General features: G+C 40.7%; 2 protein-coding genes across 2 annotated transcripts in view; one reads left to right on the top strand and one right to left on the bottom strand.

Moving 5' to 3' along the window:
- The window catches only part of PSMD10 (proteasome (prosome, macropain) 26S subunit, non-ATPase, 10), a 60,899-nt gene that overhangs the window by 5,826 nt on the left and 32,114 nt on the right, over positions 1-22,959 (top strand). The window lies entirely within an intron of this gene.
- Positions 1,953-22,896, bottom strand: VSIG1 (V-set and immunoglobulin domain containing 1). Its single transcript, XM_010569128.1, has 7 exons — positions 22,803-22,896; positions 19,238-19,398; positions 7,298-7,496; positions 5,527-5,682; positions 4,718-4,837; positions 3,580-3,700; positions 1,953-2,136 (listed from the first exon to the last, which is right to left on the bottom strand). Exons 1-7 carry the CDS (start codon positions 22,849-22,851, stop codon positions 1,953-1,955), a joined length of 990 nt encoding a protein of 329 aa, XP_010567430.1. The 5' UTR covers positions 22,852-22,896.

Raw genomic sequence — 22,959 nt, 5'->3', positions numbered from 1 at the left:
TCCATACAGGTCATGATTTAAAGTTTACCCTGGATGTTCTGGGGAGAGAGGAGTGTGAGGATCCACTGGGAGAATATGGCCATGTTGGTATTAGTAAGAGTTTGACCCTTGCAGTCCAGCACGAGCAGTTTTTAGCTAAAACAATATTATAAGAACACTGTAAATGCTCTTTTACTCTGCAGTGAGGCTAAACACTAGGACACATGTATCAAAGACAAATATTTGAAAGCCAGAAAACTGGATAGAAAGGGCAATGAATACAGTTATGCTTAATGATCCAAACTGAATCTTAATTAGGACCTCATGCCTTACATCTTCTTTAAATGTTGCCATGGTTTTTTCCTGGTTTTTTTTTGTTTGATTGGTTGGTTGGGGTTTTTTTGTGGTCACTTTCTTGATAAGCGTACTTACAGCTTTAGGAACTGAACCTGAAAATTTTAGCATGGATGTATCCTTTCTCTATTTTAAAGATGACTTTTGCATATAACTAATGTTTACAGGCTAGGAACAGTCACCAAAGGATTTATGAACATTAGATCCTATAAAAGACTTAAGTGCCAAAAAGTTCCAGATCCTTGAGCCAGATATATTTTTCTGCAGTGCATGAGACTGAAAGCAGTGTCTCCTTGTGTCAGTGAATATCTGCCTCATGTAGTTCAGAAGGGAGCTGCTGAGGCTGTGTGTCTGTATTCACCCTGAGCCCCATGGTCTTTGAGCTCCTGTGAAAGCAGGTATCTTTGCCCTTTTGAAGAACTGAGTTTGCTTAACCGTAGAAATGAGACCCAGAGAGAAGAGGTGTCTAGTGATCAGAGTGTATATGGCTCAATTCCCTTTCCTCCTTCCAAGAGAGCACTCGTTACTCAGCTGTTGGCTATTGGTGTCCATGCACTATTTACCTTTCCTCTTGATGCTTTAACCTATAGAAAACCGTCCAAGTTACACTGGGCTAAAGAGACCAGGAGAAAAGTAGCACAAGTTGGTTGCTTAGTGGGTAGGGCAGTTGCCTGGAAATAGATTTAAATCATCTCAGGCAGAGGAAGCAATCTAAGCTAGTGTGTTGTATAGTAGGAAGTATTCACTTCTAATTTTTGAAAGCAGCTGCATCTGCATGTCATGAAGAATCTGATACTCTGCCTATTGTAACAAGCCTTGCAAGAGATTTAGATTTCCAGCTCCTGTTGTCTGGAAACCAGTCAACTGATGTCTGAACTGGGTACCTGAATGCTAGTTCCTTTAAACTGAAAACCAGAACTGCTGAAACACACAACTCTGGAATGCTGGCACCTTGGGAACTTTAAAGCCAAGGTGGTCACTGTTAACAAATGTATTCCACGTCAGGCAGCAACAAGGTGTAAGCTTCCAGGATCTTTTTTTTAGCTTTAAGTGGAATTCAGACACACAAGATTTCATTGGTCCAGGTCTTAACATCTGTTTCTGCACTCTGATGATCTTGTTGAAACTTCTTTTTACTTCTGACTTGCAAAAGCAGATCCTTTAAACACTGCAGTGTATTGGCCGTGATGATTGTTCTTGGTGCACAGGAAACATGAGGTTGGCCAACACTTTCTGGAGAAGACTGCTATGGTTCAGAACTGTATGGATACATACAGCATTACTGATAGTTGACTGAAAAGCTCTTACTTTGTCAAATGCTTCAGCCCATTTCCTAATTAGTTCTGCAAAATGGATTGGATGAATGTGGATGACAGTATTTTTATACTTATATTTCTGTATAATTTTAACTAGATAATAAATGAAATTTGGTTAACTTTGAAGGCCAAATCTTCTGCTATTCACAAAGTGCATGTGTAACAGACCCTTTTCAATCTCTAGCCCAGTGGTTCACAATACTAATGCCCATTTAAGTTTTAGTCATGCTTCTATGTTAATTCAGTGACAACAATTTTTATATAAAGGGTTCCAAAGCTGACGAGGAAAACTCTATTAAAACTCTAGGCTATTTCTTCTTTTTCCACTTCTTGCTTCTCATCATTTTCAGGTGTTTCAGAGGCTGCCGTTTCATTAACACTAGGGTATTCATTTGTCGCGTTGCTTGATGGAACTGTGGTCGCAGGAATGTTTTCTTCATTAGGTACCTGAACGTACTCTGCATTGGATTGTTTATGAGCCATTTCTCTGCAGGAAGACAGGATGAGAATTGTGATTTAACATGTTGAAATCCCATCTCCACTAGAGTCTTTCAAAAGAATGAGTCTTTGTAGTTCTGTTGTCTAAACAGTAACCCCCTTAATATTATGACTCTGTTCCAAGAGCACCCGAAAAGGCTGCAACATCACTGCTGCTAAGACAGACAGAGTGACAGAGTGTTAGATAATGAGACTGATCTTCATCAGTAGTTTAAGTGATCCTGTTAGAATAAAATGGATTTTAGTAAGTTTAAATGCTAGGCTAGGAAAGCAGAATGGGAAACTGAGTGCTGGCAAACACTATGTAAGAAGGGGTAGCAAAACACAGAGCTTGGTGTGAGCTGCCTGAGAAATTCCATGTAGATCTGGTGTCCCATTCAAGTGCATTAAAAATAGAGTGCAGTCAGAAAAGACCTATGAAAAGGCTGAAATCTAGAAAAATATTTTTAGTAACAGGTATGAATTCCATTTATCTTATCAAAACAATAATAAACCAACTCCCAATATTTAAGCACTTTCACATGTAAAAATTGCTGGATTCTAGTGGATTAATTCAATGTAGTAAGATTTTTTAGGATCTGAGCACAAAATTAGATCTTAAGGCCACATCAGTTCAAAGCAGAAATCCGGTGCATAAGTGACTGGCCAATGGTCTGGATTAGCAGAATTCCATCTCAGGAAGTCTTAGACCTGTGCTGCAGGGAAGTGTCCAGATGACGTAGTATTTGTTTTCTGGGCTCAGCTGCATGTATTCATTTAGCATTTAGCGTCATGGGGCTAAATAGAGTCTGTATAACATATGAGATTATCCCTATTCTGAAGATTTGGCAATTTAAGGGAAAAATGAGCAACCAAAGCACAGAGGAAAAAACATTTCCAGAGCAGGATCAAAATGGACATTCTGTGCTCCATGCTGTTTCCTAAACCTTGTATCTCCTGCTGTTTGAGATGCTTTAGAGTACCCCAAGTATGTGTCCTGTAATTTCAAATAGCACTGAACTGAGCTCTCTGTGTTTAAATCCAGCAACATATAATCCCAGTAAATTTGCTGAGGTAACCCTTAGCTGCTATTCCTTTTTTTACTTCCTCCACCTGCCATTAACAGTCACCATTAACTTTTAAATATTAAAAACTGTTTTTCCAACTTGCCACTTTTTGTGTTGTTTAAAAAACATTTACTTTACTGTTTTAGGTGATGCTAAGTGGTAGCTGCCTGTAAACATAGGGAAAAAGGTAACGGCAACTTATGTTACAAGAGCAACAGCTGAAGTCACACAAAAGCAAATACTCTCGCTCTGGAAGTTTTCTCAAAACCTGTATTATTCACCCTTCAAAAAATGTTTAGAATAATTACATTTTACTTTAGTTCTGGATTATCAGCAGTGCTTTACAGAAATAATTGTCTTAAAATGAAGTAAACAGAAACTCTTACTGCATCTCATTACTTGATGACTTCTTATTCTTTGCCTTCTTGGTTAAGACCCAGACGATAATGCAAATGAGAGCAGCTGCCAGAATTGCTCCAATTAATGCTCCAGCAACAATACCACTGTCTGAATCTGGAAAGAGAAAAAGATTTCTTGACTTCTTAAAAAGTATTTTTATAGCAAAGTCCATGCAAATTTAGCGGAGGAGCCTTTAGCAGAAAGAAGGCATTGGATTCAAAGAACTAAAAAACTGACTGACAGCTGTGTTTTCAGGATGGAGGCCGAAGATTTTCCAGGAAAGAGGTAACTGTGCTTTTATGACCTTTGCTGCCTCCTTTCTTGTTGATTAGCTCCCTGCCCCAACAAACCCTACATTTATGCCTGACTAAGGGAATCATTAGGCTGTTAGTGCTGGCAATAGTTGAAAGCCTTTGCTCTTCAGTCCTTGCAAACAAATCTGAAATTCAGGTTGGCTTTATCTCTGTCTTTCACCCGAGATGTAAAATGTATGCTCTGATAATTTGTGAGCCCCCAAAATCTATTTCCACTTCAGTACAGCTTCTAGCTCTGACCTGCGATTTTCATTTTATAGACCACTGGGTAATTGAGTGACCATTCCAGGGACATCTCTTGTGGCTGGTTGTACAACACATGCTTGGCTCTTGTTAAATGTTACTGGTTACGTGAAAAATCTGCATGCAGTTGTGGTTGACCACTGGTTGAGGGCAGTCAGGATAAGGTATTTTTCCATGACTGCAGTATTTTTAGCTAGTGGTCACATCTACAATGCCCCAGTCCTTGTACTACCACCTTTCAGTGATGGTTGTAAATTCTGGGGCAGGGGGACCTCAGTGGGACTGTTGGGTGAAGAAGTTGCTCTAAACTCCATGTCTGTCGGTTCTCAGTAAAGGCTCTGCAGTCAGAGCCAGGCTCAGCTCCTGCTCCCAGTGGGAAATGAAGCAGGAGATGTTAAATCAGTTGTCTAGGTCAGTGTAAATTCCAGGCATGCCTCGATGAAAACTCCAGAGCTCTCCAAAGCCCATTCTGTTCTTACTTGAAAAAAATCTATGCTTTAAAGTTGTTACAGCATTTTCCTGCAAACTGTGCATGTCATACAGCATTACTTTCATGCATTAAACTTACGTTTTGCAGTTAGGTCAAGCTCACAGGTACTGTTCCCCAGGGCGTTGCTGGCTATGCACTGGTAATACCCAGTTTCAAAGGTGGTGAGATTGCCAATGTAAAGAATGCCAGTGCTCGGATCTGTGACAAACAGAGAGCAGGTACAGGTTACTGTTCGTATACTGTAGAGGCAAGTGGGTTTCTTCAGTTGGTAATACTGAGAGCTATTAAGAGATCAGAAAAAGAGTTCTCCAATTATTCATTCATTTGATTTTTTTTATATTCTTTAAATAAAAAACATTTACTTTTATGAAAATTATGACAGTGGATTCTGCAGGAGTGTATTAGAACCCGAGAAGTAGGCCCCTACTCTGCAAATCAGTCTGTCTGATGTTTTACCCGCATTGATACTATGTCAGTGTAACTTCACAAATGAAAATGTAACAGGTACTGAAGATTTTTGGGATGGAGGCCTTAGCACCTGAATGACAAATTGACTTAACTTATTCTGAGTATAAGTTCATTCAAAATTCCGAGGGAAGGGAGATGTAAAGGCATAAACATTTCTCCCATTTTAACAATCTAAAGTAATAGCATAGACAAGACTTTAAGATGCCACACAATTTTTATTAAAACCAATAGAAAAAACATCCTGTGTTTGTGACAGCTATCAGTCGATTTGAATTAGTAAAAATAAGATTTTGTGACACTGGCTGTCAGAAGAGGAAGGGTTAGTTTTAACTACCCTATGTAATACACGGTGTTTGACATGGCTGGTACTAAGGAATTCCAGATCTTTAACACAGTATGGTAGTCCTGTAGTTACGTACTATATTGTTCAGTCACAGGCTTGAGGGTATTCTCATCTACTTTGTACCAGTGGTAGGTAGGCTGAGGCAATCCTTCTTCACATTTGCATAAGAGGTAGATTAGATGGCCTTTTTCAGGCGTTCCTTCTATTTTGCAGATAGGTTTTGACGGTTTGACTGTAAAATAACGAGGAGAACAGACACATCATGAGCACATACCTGGGGCTGCAAGCATCCACCTCGAGTTCTGGTACTGAGCTGCTAGAAGTAACGAATTGAACCCCATCCACAGATTTCCATTTTGCTTATGGATCTGACCAAAGGCTCTCCCGTAAAGATTTGAGTAATATTAAATATTATGTACATGGACTAGGATACATTTTTATTATCTTTTCTTCTATTTGCATACTAAATATTATTATGGAGGTATTGAGATGAAGACTATCAATTAATTATAATGGGCCAATCACTATTTATCATATACCATTCTGCCACATAGAAGCAGCATTTTCTTTAGGGATGAAGCAGGAGCTTATCCACATAGAGGGAGGGGGTCAAGGCCTGATTCTTCAGTATATTGCAGTTGTGGAGGAAATAAATTAACTACAGTTCTTTTAAAAAATATATCTGTTTTGGTAGCGTTTCCTCACTAGGCACACAGGAGAAGATTCTGTCTTCTCTTACACCTATTATCTTTCATTTCCTACATATAGATATGCTGTTGTGGTTCTTTGGAGTACCGTCAGTGGAACTACACGAGCAATGAACACAGCTCAATTTTGTGTGCATAAATGAACAACCTTTCCTGGTTTTTATGTGAAAAGTACAATCTCTTACTCAACTGCTCCAAGGTTTACTATTTGTTTGGGGAATTTTAGATGAGAATTAACAGTAGTACTTTTATTTTTCCGGGATTGAGTTTACATACGTCTTTTTCTTATGCCTGGCAGATAGGCAAATGATGTTGGCATCACATTCTCATATGATTTTGATTTGTCACTCTCACCAGCTATGAATTCTCAATATAAAAGCAATGATTGCATGGGCTTAGTACAAACTTTTCTCTTATTAGGAAGTAAAGTATCTCATTCCACTGCTTTTCATCCTTTCTGTCCTGTGTGTTCATGGTTGAACTATTGCCTTCTTCCGTCCAAAACAGACTTTGTACTGCTTCCATCCAGCACGTACTAAGTTGCTAGAGTTTCTGGGAATGGGGGAGAGCCAGAACCCTTGGGCTGTACTGCTGCCTCTCCCTAGGTTTACGCAAGTCACCGTGACCGACATGAGGTAAAATTAGTAAAATTTTGGTCTTTGCTGGGGCTGGATGTAATGGCTTCAGAGAGAAGTTGTCACTCCCAGCTAAAAGGGCTTTTTATTTTAATCCAAGTTAGTATCACTTTGTTTTCCAGCATGAAAAACATAGTGAAGTTGGGTAATTCCAGCTACCCGCCTGCCTGCTTACATTAGGTAGCTTTTTGAGAGCACAAAGTGAATCTGAAGGCCACTCATGGGAGAATGGACATTTTACTGTGGGTCAAGCAAGGGTACTGCGGAGTGGTATCAGGTCTGCTTTGTCTGGAAGCTAGAGGGCACCCCAGGCTCTGCCTGCCTCCAAAGCCCTTGGAAAAAATCTCTGCGTCAGAGCATCAGTGAGCCCTTTCTCTGCATCATGGACCTTGTTTATCACGGTTCTGTTATTCCCTCTGGTCCTACGCATTTTGAGCCGTGAATTCAGTGTTTCATAATACGGGAAGAAGACTACAATACGGCAATAGAGAGGAAAGGCGCTTACCCAGCACACGGACAATCACAGATTTTTGACTTTGTCCAGTGTCATCCTGTGGGCTGAAAACTTCACAGCTGTAGAGACCAGTGTCTGAGGGCTGCATGTTGGAGATTGTTATTGATGCATTCCCTGGACCTGTTGCAGCTGTTATCCTGTTCTTAAACTCTCCATAGGAGCCAGACTGGCCTCCTGAATAATAATAGATCTGTGATAAAGAATCAATTGTTAGTTTCATAACAAGAGATTTTACTACCGCTTTGTTTGGTACTCATAGTTGGAATATAGTTGATTTCTGATTAAGCCAAGCAATGTCACCCCCTTTCTTGCCCCCTCCCCCGAGAAAGCAGGGATGAAAACGTTACATTTGAATATGTATTTCTAGTGGTTCTTAAAAGACAAGCTTTTCAGAAATGGGATTTTTAATTATGTAAATGGACAGTAGCTAGTTCTTTGTGGATACTCCAGTCACAGACTGATGCATTTGCGAAAACAAAGGTGAAACCATTGACCATCCTATGACAATTCTGTGAAAAAATGCTAAGTCATGCACAATGAATAGTGGTACTAATTGAAGCACTGATAATTTGTGATATTATTAATAAGCATCTCAGTAGAAGATTGTGACAAGAATGGACCTGTAATTGCAAAAAGACAGAATACAGAAGCTAGCAAACAGAGAACTGAAATGAATCCACAAGACATAGGTCTAAGCAAACAAGGCAGTAAATTTGGAAGCAATAAAAATGCAGTACAAGAACACCAGTAGAATCATCACACATGCAATTAGAGCAACCATGCTGTTCTCCTTGTTTGTGTAATGGGGGTCAGAGACAGTGTCATGGGCTATCTTGTTTTTTTGAGTTTATACCATAGGTGGAAGTCAAGAATACCTGTTGGCCTTGGTGCTTGGAGGGGCACATTTGGGATCAAGAAGCTCCCATTTTACTAAACAGTAAAAAAAGTTTTGCAGAATTATAGACATAGTAAGGATAAATGTCTCTATGGACTGCAACATTTCCTCCCAAATAAAAATTTGCTGGTTTACGTTGACCGATTTCACTGACTTCAGTAGCATCAATTGTACTTAACAGCACTGTGGGAGTAGAATTGGCCTCATAAGCTTGTAAGCCCAAACCTGTTGGCTGAAAGGAGAGGTAGAATTGTGTTTATTGTGGAGCCTCGTTGGTAGCCTGAGGCTTGGGCCTTGAGTCTGTTAGGAACTGCAGTATCTCACCTGCTCTGGGGTAAATATAATAGTTCTCAAGGACTACACACGCTCTTGTCCAGTCTAGCTCTGCTGTGAAACCAAGATCTGAAAGAACAAAGCTAATGTGGGAAAACTATGGAACATTAATTATTTTTCTCAGATGTTAATGATAGTGTTGTGTAAAATAGCGATAGTATTTGGGATAGGAGTATGTTCCCCAGTGTCTACATGCACAAACTCCATTGTCTAGGCAAAGTGAACAGTTCCAGTATACGCAGTCATTTTTTTAAACTGGTAAGAGGTAACCATATAGAATTACAGGTTGGGACCCAAATAGATCTAACCTTGTTTCCACTGACAGTATTCCAGAATCAGCAGTATAAGTGTATTTATTGAAGTTGGACTAACAGTGTGTTTTTTAATGGAAATAGCTGGAAAATGCTTGTAGGAAAAAGCTTCACAGACTCTTGTGAAATGCCATTCACACTTGAATAGTATCAAAATTTCCTTTTGGTCAAAGTTCCCTGCCTTTAGGGACGCTGCAGATCCTCAGGCAAGAAGTACAATTTGCTTTACTTTGCAGATCAACTGATTGCATTTTGAATTAAGAATATTTATTTTTAATTCTATTTGTCCACCCTGATATGGTGTTGACTGAAGTCTTTAAGCAATGTTATCTGAAAGCCTTTATTAGCTTAAGGCAAGCTACACCCCAAAACTGCCAGAGCACAGCTGGTTTATGCAATGATAAGGCTTTGAAATGAAGGTCAGTACCCAGGCTGCACAGCACCAGCAGCTCCGGTACTGCAGCTTGGCCCCATCTCAAGTGCAAGTCTGCCTAATTTCCAGCCAGACTTTATCTTTCCCTGCCCCAGGAGTACAAACACCAGGTACAATTGATGCAGGGCTCTGAATAACAAAGCTACACTACTGCATTGCCAACATGTGGAAGACGTGTTGCAGTGGAGGAAGTGTAAGAGGTCCAGTGTTCGCACAGTGGCAGACTAGGTTAGGAAGTCTGTTGAGCAGCTGGATAGACTCTCCACTTTCCATTGTTTGCATGCAATGCCATCAGTTCTAAAACTGGTTTTTCATGCTTTGCAAACGTCTAGAGATGGACCTCTATTGCAAAACCAGAGTCTGGATGCACACCCTCCTATTCCCCAAGGAAGGCGAGTGTTCAAAATAGGGAGTTTTGTTTAAGCAAATTGCTCATCAAATACTGATCTACCTGTAATTAGAGAAACACGCTGGCCACACTTGTCTCATTCTATGTTTATGTGAGTGTGAGCAACAACAGAGTTACACACTGTTCCTTGCAAGAGTCCAAGTTGCAAGAACTGTGACTTCTGACTTCAGGTGCCTCTTAAGCTGACATTCCTATATAGATCTCAGCAGCAATGGGCTGGATTTGCATCTCCTCTCCATCAATTGTGTCTATTTGAGTGTCTGAAGAAAGAGCTTCCATCAGCTCTTCACACTAATGTGAAATTAAGTTGTACAATTACTTAAATTTAAGTAATGCATGACTTGCAGCAGCATGACAGGAGAGGCAGGCCCATTCTATCCTACTAAAAGGCCTGATTACTGAAAAAAGGGCTAAATTCTACTCAGTCTACCTCAGAGTGATCTGGGATTTATGTGAGAGTAAACAGTAGCAGAAGCTGCCCACCGAGCACTAGCTTAGCTATAGCACACGTTGTGGGAAATAAGACTGGCACCACAACGAGTCTTAAATGCAGTCAGGGCATGCCAGTAAACATTATGAAAGAGCAAGTGCTCCTCGATGTATTTGATGTGAAGGCAGGGTGAATTACATATCTAAGCCCTCATACAATACACTGAAAAATTAATCCCCTGTGTTCTCTCTTCCTGTCTGAATGCATGCAGAGAAAATACTTTGTGTACACTGTTAAATCTGAGGCAGGTGTCAACACAGCAGAGAATATTTGTTCTCATCATGGATTTAAACAGAATCTTTCTGGGTTGTTTTTTTTCAACTATGAACATAAAGGCAGTGGAACGTCTTAAGGAAATTCATTCAGTTCCTCTGCAGGCTCCTGCCTGTTCTCTGTTCTTCTGCTCTTGTATGATGCTTATCTCACTAGCTCTGGAGTTTATTGCCTGAAGGAAGGTGGTAAACACCAAAAAGGCTGAGTAATGTTGTGATTAATTACTGAGTGTATATCGTGTCCCAGAGGTATGATTGGATTGTGTACACAGGAAATTTCATTTAAGAGGAACATGTTTCAGTTAATTGGCTGTGAATTCATAGCCCATTTTAAACAATACACTCAAAACAGGTATTTTAAACCCTTGCTCAAAGTGTTTCTATGTTGTCCTTGAAAAGCTCATGTTTGTGCCTTTCAAAAAGCAGAAGTGAAAATCTTTGCAAAATGTTTCTGTTCCATTTCAAAAGTAAAAAGCTTGTTTTCTGTTGAAGATACAGAAGACTTATTTTTGGGCAACTGACAGCTAATGTTCCCTCCTACAGACACACATCTCATTGACATTCCTTTCCATTTTACCTAAAATTTCTCTAAAATGTCTGTATGGGAAAACTGTAAATTTAGTCAATAGTAGACTTTTCCTGGAAGCCTTTTTAATTTGATGTGATAAATATATTTCAAGTGCAACATCTTGACTGTAAAAAAAACCGAAAGAAATCTGCTGTGCTTCTTTTGAAAAAATAAGCTTTTTATATTCTCAAGCAAACCATGAGCAGCTCTAGTGAAGTCGATGATTTACCAGTGTAAAAACAATACTGCGGATGCAGTAATGGTTGCTGCTTCTCTTTACCAGCTAGTTTGCTCATGCAAGTTTTTATATAATGGTGCCTTTTCACGTTTCATGGGAGCAGCTGCCTGGGATGAGTAATCAAACAACTGACAGAAAAAAGAGCGGATATTATCACTCCTAAAAATGTTGCCCCTAATAACTCTACAATCTGAAACACCAGTTTCTGCAAAATAGCTAAGTTGCCTAGAAAACGTCTACCTGACCTTAGAAAGGATTGCCATTTAGTTGGTTATTCAACCTCTGGACCAGGCAGTGCCTAAAGCCACTAATATCAGCAGGCATCCTTCTTGGCTTTCTCAGGCAGTGGTATAGTTACTCTGCATTTCCACAGTCACAGTTTCTGCTGCAACCAGGGAAAGGCTTTGGGCTCATAGACTTCCAAGGCAGCTAAGTCAGTTATTCATGGACCTGTTTGGAGGAGCTGGGTTACAAACAGAACAGGGAATTGGAAATGATCATACTTGTTTGGAAAAAAATCTTGGTACTCTCAATGCACTCCAGATGCTGGAGACAAAATTATTTGTGTCCCCAGTTCTGAAGGATCTGGTACATTAAATCACATGTCCTTTTCTCCTCCTTTAGGCTGACTTGTGGGAAGGCTGCTCCTTTTCTAGTGTGATGGTGAGGAAAGTATTTGCCTGCAGAGGAAGCAGTTGGCAAAGCTGATGCTGAGTTGAGGATTTTCAAAGGCTGCCAGATGTTTGGCAGAGAGTGAGGAACCCACCTACAGGTTTTCTTTATATAACTTCTATAGAGAGATCTTCTTCCTTAGAGGGTGGAGGTTGTGTGTGAAAAAGCAGGCAGTAAATTAGAAGAAACATGCCTCCATCTGCTTCCTTTCTTCTTGGGGCAGGACAAATACATACTAGAATTTGCATAAATATGTGTCTTTCAAATGCCTTTGGATGGACTCATTCATAATTTCCAGGTCAATATCCCTCCCACCCTCCATCTCCTGGTGTCACTGCATCACATTGCTGTACGTGCCTCATACATCTGGATATCAAAATTGTAAGATGCAATGTACTTGAAGATGTGTTACAAAATGTCCCACTTAATCTCCACAGTACCCTTAATTTCCTGACTGGGGGGTAGTTTCAGGACATGACTTCCTTTCTAGTACCTGTCTTCCCTCCCGCAGCCCCACCAGCAGGTGCAAAGCTATAGCATCCTGTTTGATGACGTTTCTCTAGGCTGATATATTCAGCATCTAGTTCACAGTTTGCGCCTGGAGAGCTGTAAAGCTCAGGTGTTCATTGGGTTGTTTTATCATTTTCTGTTTGTCATTTTCTCAAGCTACTAGAAAAAGAACCGTTAAAAGTCTCTTTCTCACCAATAAATGCAAAGGAGGATATTAACAACTTTACTGGTTTGAGATCACGATCTCTTTTTGAATTCTGAGTACAGACAGAATTTATGAAATAACAACCAGGGAAAAAAATGTTCATCACTCCCTTAAGCATCTTACCATCCAATTAGAGAACAAATGCTGCACATTCAAAGTGTTAATTAAAGCCCAAGGCTCAGATTCTGAAGTTGGCTAGATAAGAAAGAAAATGCTCGCACGTGTGCCGGTTTCTTTGACGTGTGTCCTGTGACTGAGTCTGGCTCCAAATGCCTTTTCTCATCTACAGCTTCTTTTCACACATTTTTGTCAAAACTCTGATCTGCCAGAGTGTAGTAGGGATATTACGTCCTGCATTATTGGATTTTTGCATGGGTAATTGAGAATGTTAGTAATGACTAGAAGCGTCTTGCCACAATTGCGCATTGGTAGAAGAAAGGGATGGAGTCAGAAGCCTTTAGAGGATTAATCATTCAGCAGCTTTAACTGGTGCAAAATACTTTTGAGGAGCAGCTCTTTCATCTTCTCACAGCATCATTCTTGTGGCTGAACTATTAGTGAATAATTTCTACAGTGTATCAAGCACAAATATGTTTTCTCAGTGTACTTGGTGTAACTGCTCTTCAGCAGTTATTATTAGACCTCAGTTTACATTGGGTTGTACTGTGTACTTCGTGGTGAGACAGGAATCCCACTGCAGCCAAAGAGGGTTTGGAATGGATTATGGCTGGGACGTTGAGCTGACAGCTGAGAGGAAGCCAGTTCAGTAGGCAGCTTAGTGTCCCTCTGTATCCATCGCATCTCAAAATGTTATATTCTAGAAAGGAGATCCAGGATGATTTTATTATTTTTTTTTATTGCTAGTAAATATGTAGGCCCAAATTTGGCCTATCCAGACTTGCTGACATTCAGCCCAGAGGATCCTGGTGTGTGTACATGCCCTTCAGATACTCTTTGGGTAGAATATTCCTGAATGTTCTAGTTCAGCCACCTAGGGTAGCTATGGTTAAAAAACAGCAGCTACATCCAAAGTAATTTTGATAGAGGAAAATGCAATAAAAACCAGGGTGAGTTAAAAATTCTGAATGATGCACCTGATTCAGCTTATCTCAGTCATGGACTGGTTTTAAGATTTTAATCCAGAACATGATTACAGGTCTCATAGTAGCATAAATCTAGTAGAAGCTATTTAGCTCTTTTTTCCCCTTAAGATTGTGGGGATTTTTTTCTTACCTTGTGTCTCCAGCTACATCTTCCCCGTGCATCTGTCACATACACCATCTTTTGACAATGACTGACTGACTTTTCATCCATACTCAGAATACCGTGACACGGGGAATGCTGTATTTGAGTAAAAATGTGCTGATCTGAGAGTTAAATGAAACTTTAAATGTTCCCCCAAAATCAAAGAGCCTGTTCTCTACATAGCTCCCCATCAGTACCATGAGAGCTGTTCACAAGGGCAGGGTGCCTCGTGTTCAGCAGATTTTGCAGAAGATGTCTCAAGCCTTTGTCAACAGTGAGGTGCAACACAATCTTATTTCTAAGTTTTACCTAAAATTAGGCAAACTAAGATTGAAGTCTAATGTTTGCTCCAAACATACCAGTTACAACCTAATCATTTTCTACTTGTCTCCACTTTGCTTTGTGTTCTCAGTGTTGTCTGCTTCAGTGCAGCAGTTTATTTTATCTTCTCTCTGCAGACTGTCACCCCAGTGCCAGAAAGAACCACAGGCAGCCCACACTAATCCCAGTGACATCCAGGGAGTCACTCTGACTGCAGTGACATGACAACAGGGTCTCCTTCCTCTGCATTGGAGATGTTGCCTCTGCTTTCCATGAAGCTATTCCTTCTAAGTGCCTGCTCGGTCATCTAAGTGCTAGATAAAACCCAATTTTGTAAAAATCACCTCTAGGCAAAAAGAAACGCTGGTGTATCAGAGAGGCCCTTTCGAGGAAGTTTTCCTGTACTGCTTCAGGAGGTGCTTTGCACAGGCTCATCTTCACTTGTGGGCTGGGACAGACTGCTCTGCTCCCAAGGCAGTGTCCCTTGTAGCGCTGACAGCCTCTGCGGCACATGATCTCGGTTGTCTGTGGCTGAAAGCGTGTGATGGGGTCTCAGGAGCTACTCATTCTACATGGGGAGGAATTTGTTCTTTCAATGGTTTTTATGGGAACCCCACACTAATAGGACTGGCCGGCCCCTGGCTGTCGGTGCCCATGCCTGTGCCTTGCTTTGTGCTGGGCAGCAGAGTTGTGCTGGCCTTGGGACTGCTGGTAATCTGAATTCGGGGTTTCAGGGTGAAAGGAGCAGACACAGTTGCACTCAGATCACTCTTTTTGCATCTCTTTCCTTTCTTGGGCTCGGCCACCTTGTCCCTTGTTCCTGAACAGCGTGACATAAGCCTGCTAGCTCTTGTGAAGATTTTGCAAACTAAGTGGCTCATCAGGCCTGCAAGGCTGGGTATAAGGACATGAGTAGACTTCTTGTGAGGGAACAGTGCCATCTTCCTCATCTCTATGGTTTGCCATAAGTGGAAACCCTCCTTGCCCCTATCCACTAAGTGATACTTTATCAGTAGTACAGATATAAGAAAAATACAGGGCTCTGGCAGAGTGAAAGCCAACATATGAAATAAATGGAAGGTATTCTTGCTGTTACATGCTGCTAACACTCTTTCCCTCTCAATTGCCCATCAGTAATTTTACCAAAGCAGTGTCAAAGTCACTGTTTGCAAATATTTCAAGCTCCCTTTTTTTTTAGAGAACATTTTCATGAGAAGTCTATCAATAGTTCAGTTTCTCTTATAAGTAACAGTCATTCATGACCTTTACTCATCTAGTGAATTTAAAATTTCAGTCCAGGATTTTGCCCTGGACATATCTTGGGTAGCCACACAGTATCTCTGATAATTTCACTTACTCTAACTGTGGGTGGCCTGGGCTGGAGGCTCAAGGTGTGGTAGGTTCAGGAGTTGTATTTAGCTTTGCAAGGCTGCAGCCTCGCCTGTGCAGAGTCAACAGCAGGCTTCAATCTTTCAAACATTTACTTAAGTGCTTTACACGGAGGCCAGCCGAGTGACTCAGAGCATGAAATGAAGCACAGTTGTAGATCTTAGCAGGAGCTGAGACTTCACCTGATAAACCAGGCCAGGCTGTGATGTACTCTGTTACCCTGGGTGAGCTGAATAAGTAGTGTTTGCCTCAGTTTGTCTATATGTAAAATAGAGATAGTTGAGTATTGCAAAGTTCTCAAGATCCTTGGCTGGGAGTTATTATTTAAAAATTAAATTTATCATTAAAAAGACATGTTGCTAAGGCGTAAATGGCAAGAAGAAAAAGTTAAAAATATGTATGGCATCCTATTTTGCATGAGTTGATATTTACATTATTTAGTTCAAATGAGGGGAATTACTTTCACTGGAGAAATTTCTCAGGAAAAGAGCAGAGTTAGGCTCCAATTAGTAAGAAGATCTATATTCGCACACTATATATAGCTGCACTGTCTTCAAAACAGCACCACAAACACCTGCCATTCCGCTGTTTGCTGCCTCCCTTTTCATCATACTGTCTGTGAACAGCCTGTTTGTGGTATTTCATCCTCTCCGGTGTAACTGCCATGGCTTATAACTGTCGAGCACCTGCGCCAGCATTGTGTAAGGTGGGCAATGCAGAACAGGGTATGAAAACACCAGAACAAACAGCAAAAGACACCAGCCAGCTTCACAAAGTCAGTGCTGGGAGACAGATCTGCATCAGGTCTGCAAAGTAATGAATGGCACTGCCTCACCTTGAAGCAAGGTAAAATCTGTTGCTGAATACTCTGGGGCATTAAATTAACACTGGCACTAATCCTGATCCTGATCGTACTGATTTCACTCCAGACAGGACTGTACCTGAGCCTATGTATCTCAAAACACTGCAAAATCTGTAACATAAGTGGCAATGTAAAATACTGACATTCTTATTAAAAGGGGTACCTCTGGCCTCTGTGCTTATTATATATTGCGTCTTGAAATCTAGTAATTTAAAGCTCATATCCAATAATGCTTCAAGCCAAAAGCAACCTTAATGACATAATTTTGCCTTAATTCTAATGTTCTACACTTCACTCTATTACTTGCTGCCACTGTAGAGAGAAAGGGCCATATTCCCTATTATGTAAATAAACATTATTTATTAGAATCAAGACTTTTTTCCTCCCATAGTTGTTATGGAGAACATCCTCCCTGCTTAATCTTAGTATTGTGAATATACCAGCCATGTGAATAACAGGGTCATCAAGACAGCTAACATTTACTAAGATGTCAGGAATATTTAAAATTGCAGCAGGTGGGATAAGAAGATGTATTTTCTGCATTTTTTTTTAAATTGTAAGTCTCCTATCTTCAAAATATTTGGCAGATATTTTCTACTTTAAAAAATGGAAGTTGAAAATGTTATCCATTTAGTTACTGAAAAAAATGGCAAATTATGAATGAAGCCAGGATTTTCAACACACTTTTTCAGGGACAATATATGCTATTTATAAGGAAGTGTTTGCTTGTTTATTTATTTATTATTACTGACATTTTAGAAGAATCTAAATATCTCATAAAATTAAATAATTTTATCCCACTTAGATTGCAAGCTACTGTTCTGGTATTCACTAAAGTATGGTGCCAGTCTGTTCAATTCAGTTGGTTTTGTCATCTTACCAGCATATTGAATATATTTTTGACTTGCAATTTAGTATTCTTTAATCTAAACAATGAAAGCTAAAGCTGGCAGTTTCCTCCATTGCCATACATATATTTCCTACTTGGAACAAAATGTGAAACTGAACTTCAGCTACGTGCCAAGCAACCAGGCCAAACCCAGGTTTGTAGAGAGATTATTTTTTGTTCAAACTTGCAGGAGAAAAACATGCATGCTTTCAGGCACTCAGTCCTTTCTGAAACTCAGAAAAGTCACCAGCCTGAAATAGAAATAGCAACCTCGTATTGCTGTGAGTTCAGACGGAGGTTGAAAATCCAATTTCATGTTCAGCTGTGTTGTGTAATTTCTTAAACTGTATTTTCCACAAGCAGTCACAGTCCTTTCTTCCCAGTGTTTGCATTAACACGATTAATTTTATTGTGAACAGGTTCAAAATTGTAAGGAATTGCCATGTTCTGGTAAAAGGATACAGGGTCAAGTAATACAGGACTGAATGGGTTGCTAAAAGCATTTTAAAAAGAGTAATGCCCCAGTCCTGCAGCTCTTCACACACACGCACCCTCCAGGCACATCAGCAGGCTCAGAGGAGCGAAGGGTATCCTCCAAGCCTCGCCGAGCGCGCAAGCCAAGGATAACTGGCACTGCAGCACAAGGAAATTTTACCTCGGTGTTCAAGGAGAGTGGGATTAGTCACTAACCCGTGGCCTTTCCAGATTGAACCGACTTTATTTGATGAAAATGCAAATCATCCATTATAAATACATGTGTGTTGCGGTGTGAAAGCGAATTCACCGTGAAATTAGTTTCAGACACGGAGAAAACCAGATGCAATTTGTCCCAGTAGTGTTTCTTTACATTCCTTACAGGCATGGCTTTCCCATTGGGACTGAGATTCATGGATTCATTTCCCCACCAAAAAATAAGATTAATGGATGGCTCTTGAATTCTGGGCAGTCGTGTAAGTACGTAGAGGAAGTTACGCGTCCCTTCCCTGACGCTTTCCAGGCAGACCAGGCTGCTCTGCAAGGCCTTTACAGCCACGTGAGAGGCTCGGGCAGTGGTTACGGCACGTGGCTGTCTAGTCCTTGGTGTCCTTCGCAGTCCCGATGCTGCCTCCGTGCTGATACTCCAACCCACCACGCGGTCTCGTTATGACCCCGGGGGGGAGATACTGTTCGGCTCTGCTGCCTCTGGGGGTCTCAGGAGGGGCAGGGAGCATTTGCCTTTGATCTGTAATTGTTCTGCTACCGCAACGACCCCCGTGGGATGCCGCAAAATACCAACGCAAGTTTGCCGTGGCAGATTTCCTGCTATGACAAATCACTGCAGAGTCCTGCCAAAATACTTGCTGTTCGCTTTGTGCCGATAGCCTGTTGTTGAGCACCGCTCCTCTTACTGAGCCGCCTGATAGCAATGTTAGCGGCTGAGTCAAGGAGCTTTCATTTGACCCGTAAATGGGGGACATGTTGTCATAGGCAAGGCTGTCTCACCAGGAAAAAAGCCTTCACAATGGCAGGAAATACCTGCCAGACAAGAGAAAAGGGAGCTGGTCCAGGGGCTGGAGTGCGTGTGTGATTTTTGGACACCTGGTCTTTGCTCTTTTGCTTTCCTGGGTGACTTGGAACAAGTCATTTGAGCATCTGAATCCCTTTTGCACCTTCTCCTAAGTTTCTAAAGGAGGTCAGGCATGCCAGTAGGAACTAGGAGCCTAGACAACTTTGTGCATCTGCCCCTAAATTTCATTGCACCCCAGTCCCTTGTCTTTAGGGTGGGAACACCAAGTTACCTGCCTCCCTGGTCTGCAGCGAGGATAACACTATCAAACTTAACAAGATTTTTTGAGGACTTAAGGCTATCTTAAATATAACTTCATATTAATAATAAATAAATATCTTACGGTATGCAGTTGTGTCTCTTTGGCACTGTAAAAGGTCCACTGAATAAAGAAATTTCCCAGCGGTCCAGAACTCCTGTATGTACAGAGGAGGGTTGCGTTTCCACCTGCAGTGACATTCACTGTCTTCTCAGGGACGGTCACCACAACGCCGCTGACGTGGCCTGTGGGCAGTAAGTGTGGTGAGGGGTGAGGAGAGATCAGCCAGGGCCGACCCTGGGAGCTGGGCAGCAGTGCCTTGCTCCCTGCGTTATCGAAGAAACCCGTAGGACGTGTCTAGTCGTTCTCCTTTCCAGTAGTTTCCCTGGGGCTTTGTGTGGAAACTTTAGCGATAACAAGCTGGGAGTGGGTAAAAGCTAACAAGCAAGTAAATCCCCCGGAATACCTGTGCCCTTACAACAAATAATATTCTGAAAAAGCAGAGTTCCTAAAATCATACTTGTTCTCACCTGCAGAGACTTGTCTTCTCACTAAGAACCCATGGCTAGACTGAACCTTTTTTCTGCACTCAGTGCTCTCCTGCACCTTGCACTCTCATTTACAGCTGTCTCTAGCCCTCTTTTACACTCTTCTTGCCCTTTTTTTCTGCAGTTATTCTGTTAGATGTCTGGTCTCCTTTGCCGTAGATCACCATCTCCTGCAGTGTTGTCTCTTTTTACGTTCTTATGTTCTCACTGGGACTCGGTGGCACTGTCGGGTTCCCCCAGACTGCAGCCCAGCAGCCTTTCTCTGCTTTTCTTTTGCTAATTACTTTGCTTTTGTTTAGGTTTCTTAGGGTTTACACGCAGAAGCTGTTCTGTTCCAATGCTTTTACATTGGAAACGTCAAACTAACCGTTTTGGATCTGCTTTTATTACGTGGGTTGTAAGAAATTCTGTGATAACTTGATCAACCCTTTCTGTTGTGCTCAGAGCAGAAAGGGAGCAAACATAACTTGTAAGCCCTTTCCCATAATGTTCCAATCAGTCTTGGCTACACAGCCATATTAATGAAAGGAATAGAGCACCATCTTACAGTATTCATCTGTTTCTGTCCTCCATGTAAGTTACTAGCAATGGTAACAATATGGCAACAAAGCTAGAGCTGTCAGAAAAATAAGTTTGAATTTCAGGGTTTTGCTAGATCACCAAGTCCAGTTTTAAAGCTACTGTCTAAATCTGAAGGAGAATATATTTCTTTTGAATGTGACGGAAAACATAAGTCTTTTGGGGGTTTCTATGCAAAACAGGCAAAGTGAGAACTTCATGTTTTTAATAATAACAATTTTCACACAGGCAATGTCAATTTCACATGTCAATGCTAGAGGCAAAACATACAAAATATTCTTCTCAATGAAAGACCTGTGCATCTTATGTTCAGGTGCTGCTTTTGAGAGTTTAAGCAGAACCTCCAGTAATACCAAAAGAGCAGTTTGCTCAAATTATCAACCCTATGAGAGAAAACATTGTTTAAAAAAGAAATATAATCTATTTTGACATTTTTAACCATGTAAATATTGCAGATTCATCAGTTGCTACACTATTCAAACCTATGTGAACCTAGAGTCTCAACTCTTCGGGGTCTGTTTTCCTTGTTTGATGGTTTCAATAGTAAAAGCTCACTGCAAGGAAGAAGGGAATAATCTACTTTCCATGTTGGTGGTGGCTAGGATGAGAACTAGCGGGTTTAAAGTACAGCAAGATTTACACTGTATGTGGAGACGGTCTCACAGGAATGGCTGGAGACTGACCTAAATGTGTCAAACCTGCCTTGGGGAAAGAGGGGATCCCAGTGCTGGCTGCAACTCCTGCTTGTCCTCTAAGTTCACAGTAGCTTAATCCTTACCGAGATCTAACATAAAAGCCATGTAATATTATTTTAGATATCTCAGTTCACTGTTCTCAGATTTAAGAATTAGAGTTGGCCAGAGGATGATAGTTTCTTGCCACAATAATACTTCCAGGTTTACATGTATTTATTTTCTGCTCTTTGCAGGATTAAAGCTACAGTCTTTCAACACAATGGCATTCTACTGAAACATCCATTTTCCAGGCATCTGCTCCATGTATTTCCTTTATCATTCTCTGGTTTTGGAGTCAGGAGTGCCACAGAGCCTGGCTGTTATAAGCTTTTCCAAAATAAATTAATTTTAGCAGAAACAACTCCACAAAGCATTCTAGTTTCTGTGAAGCTGTATACTTTGAAGAAATACATTTAGTTGAAATAGGCTTCGCTCTAGTAAAAATATAAACCCCAAAACCTATCAATCAAACTTCCGTTGTCCAGCAAGGCTATTTAAAGCCATCATTAATTGTAAGGTGGAGCTTGTGACTGCAGATGGAATGAACTGGACCCACAGACCCTGTTCCCTCATCACAGAAGTTAATGGGAGTTTTGCTTTGCATTTACTTCACCGTTTACGGTTTCAGTCTCATAATCCCATTTCATACGTACAGGCCTTTTGGTTTAAATGAAAAAAGCAAATGAATAAGAAGTAACTCGGTGAAAAAAGCTGGTGTGAACAGGACCATAACTTGTTAAAAATAGTTGATCCATGTCTTTTACTCATCAATATTACGGTAAGACCGTTTCCTTGCTACAGAGAAGGTCATTGCAGTTAATTGGGAATCATCCACTTTCACTGAAGTCCCATGCAGTTTTTAACGCTTATGAAGTAAATCCAAGTTTACTGATCTTTTCCTAGCCACTACAGAAACCCCCAGTCAGTGGCACCCAGCAGTATGGACACACTGCTCGTCTTAAATCCAGAACTTTAAAATTAGAGGACATTGCTTCCAAAAGTATTGGTATTAACCCTGAATTACTTTTCATTTCTAAAGCAAAAATCTGTGGGGTTTATGTGTGTGAGAGAGAGATAACATTGAAACACCAGGAGCAACTATTTAAAATATTTCTCTGGCACCCAAACCAGATAATTCCATCTTGAAAGGAAAATGTGGAAACCAACTTCCATTTTCTTTAGTGGGTAGAGGCTGTTCATCTCTATGGAGCATTAGACTTAAAATGTCTGCTTCTGTATATATTAAAAATAAAGCTTAGCACAATGACATGTCCTTGAAACATGAATAATATATAATCTTTAATATACCATATAATTCCTAGGTTCCACAAAGTATTATGTCCTCACTTAACTTCAGGGAAATCCAAAGGATTATTTGCACGCTTAAAGTTAAGCGTCCCCCCAAATTTTTTTGGTGGGGGTGGGACCAAGGCAGCATTTCCCAGGGCTATTATCAAGGGGAGACAAAAGCCAAATGTGAGAAAACCTAACCTTGAAACGCTTGAAAGACCCTAACACTCTATGTGAGAGCTCTTTGCCTCTTCCTGCCTTTAGAGCAAAGCATTAATTTACCAAAGCTAAAATTCTATTCTTGAGCAAAATACTCTTACCAGTCAGTGGTCAGCTTGCTGATTTCCACAAAATGGCATAGCGTTATAGCCATGATTTTCATTCCGTCCTGAAATAAATCTTGAATGTTCTCCTAGTTTGCCAGTCAGGTTCACCTGCTCTCGTATTTCAACAAGTTCCTTTATTCCAGTACTATTTCAATCAGTTTGTTATTCTTACCTGCAAAGATGGCTAGAATTGGAAATATCTTCAGCATCGTTGCAAACATCTTCTTGACGTTGGGAGAGAAAAGAGACCAGATGCTGCTTCTGACTTCGACTAAAACTCAACTGTTATTTTTTTAAGTGGGTTTTTGTTTTCCGTATCAGCTGTGTAT

Source organism: Haliaeetus leucocephalus, unplaced genomic scaffold, assembly GCF_000737465.1.
Source record: "Haliaeetus leucocephalus isolate CR32 unplaced genomic scaffold, Haliaeetus_leucocephalus-4.0 Scaffold262, whole genome shotgun sequence".
Lineage (NCBI taxonomy): Eukaryota > Metazoa > Chordata > Aves > Accipitriformes > Accipitridae > Haliaeetus > Haliaeetus leucocephalus.
This window is presented reverse-complemented; position numbering and strand designations above follow the sequence as displayed.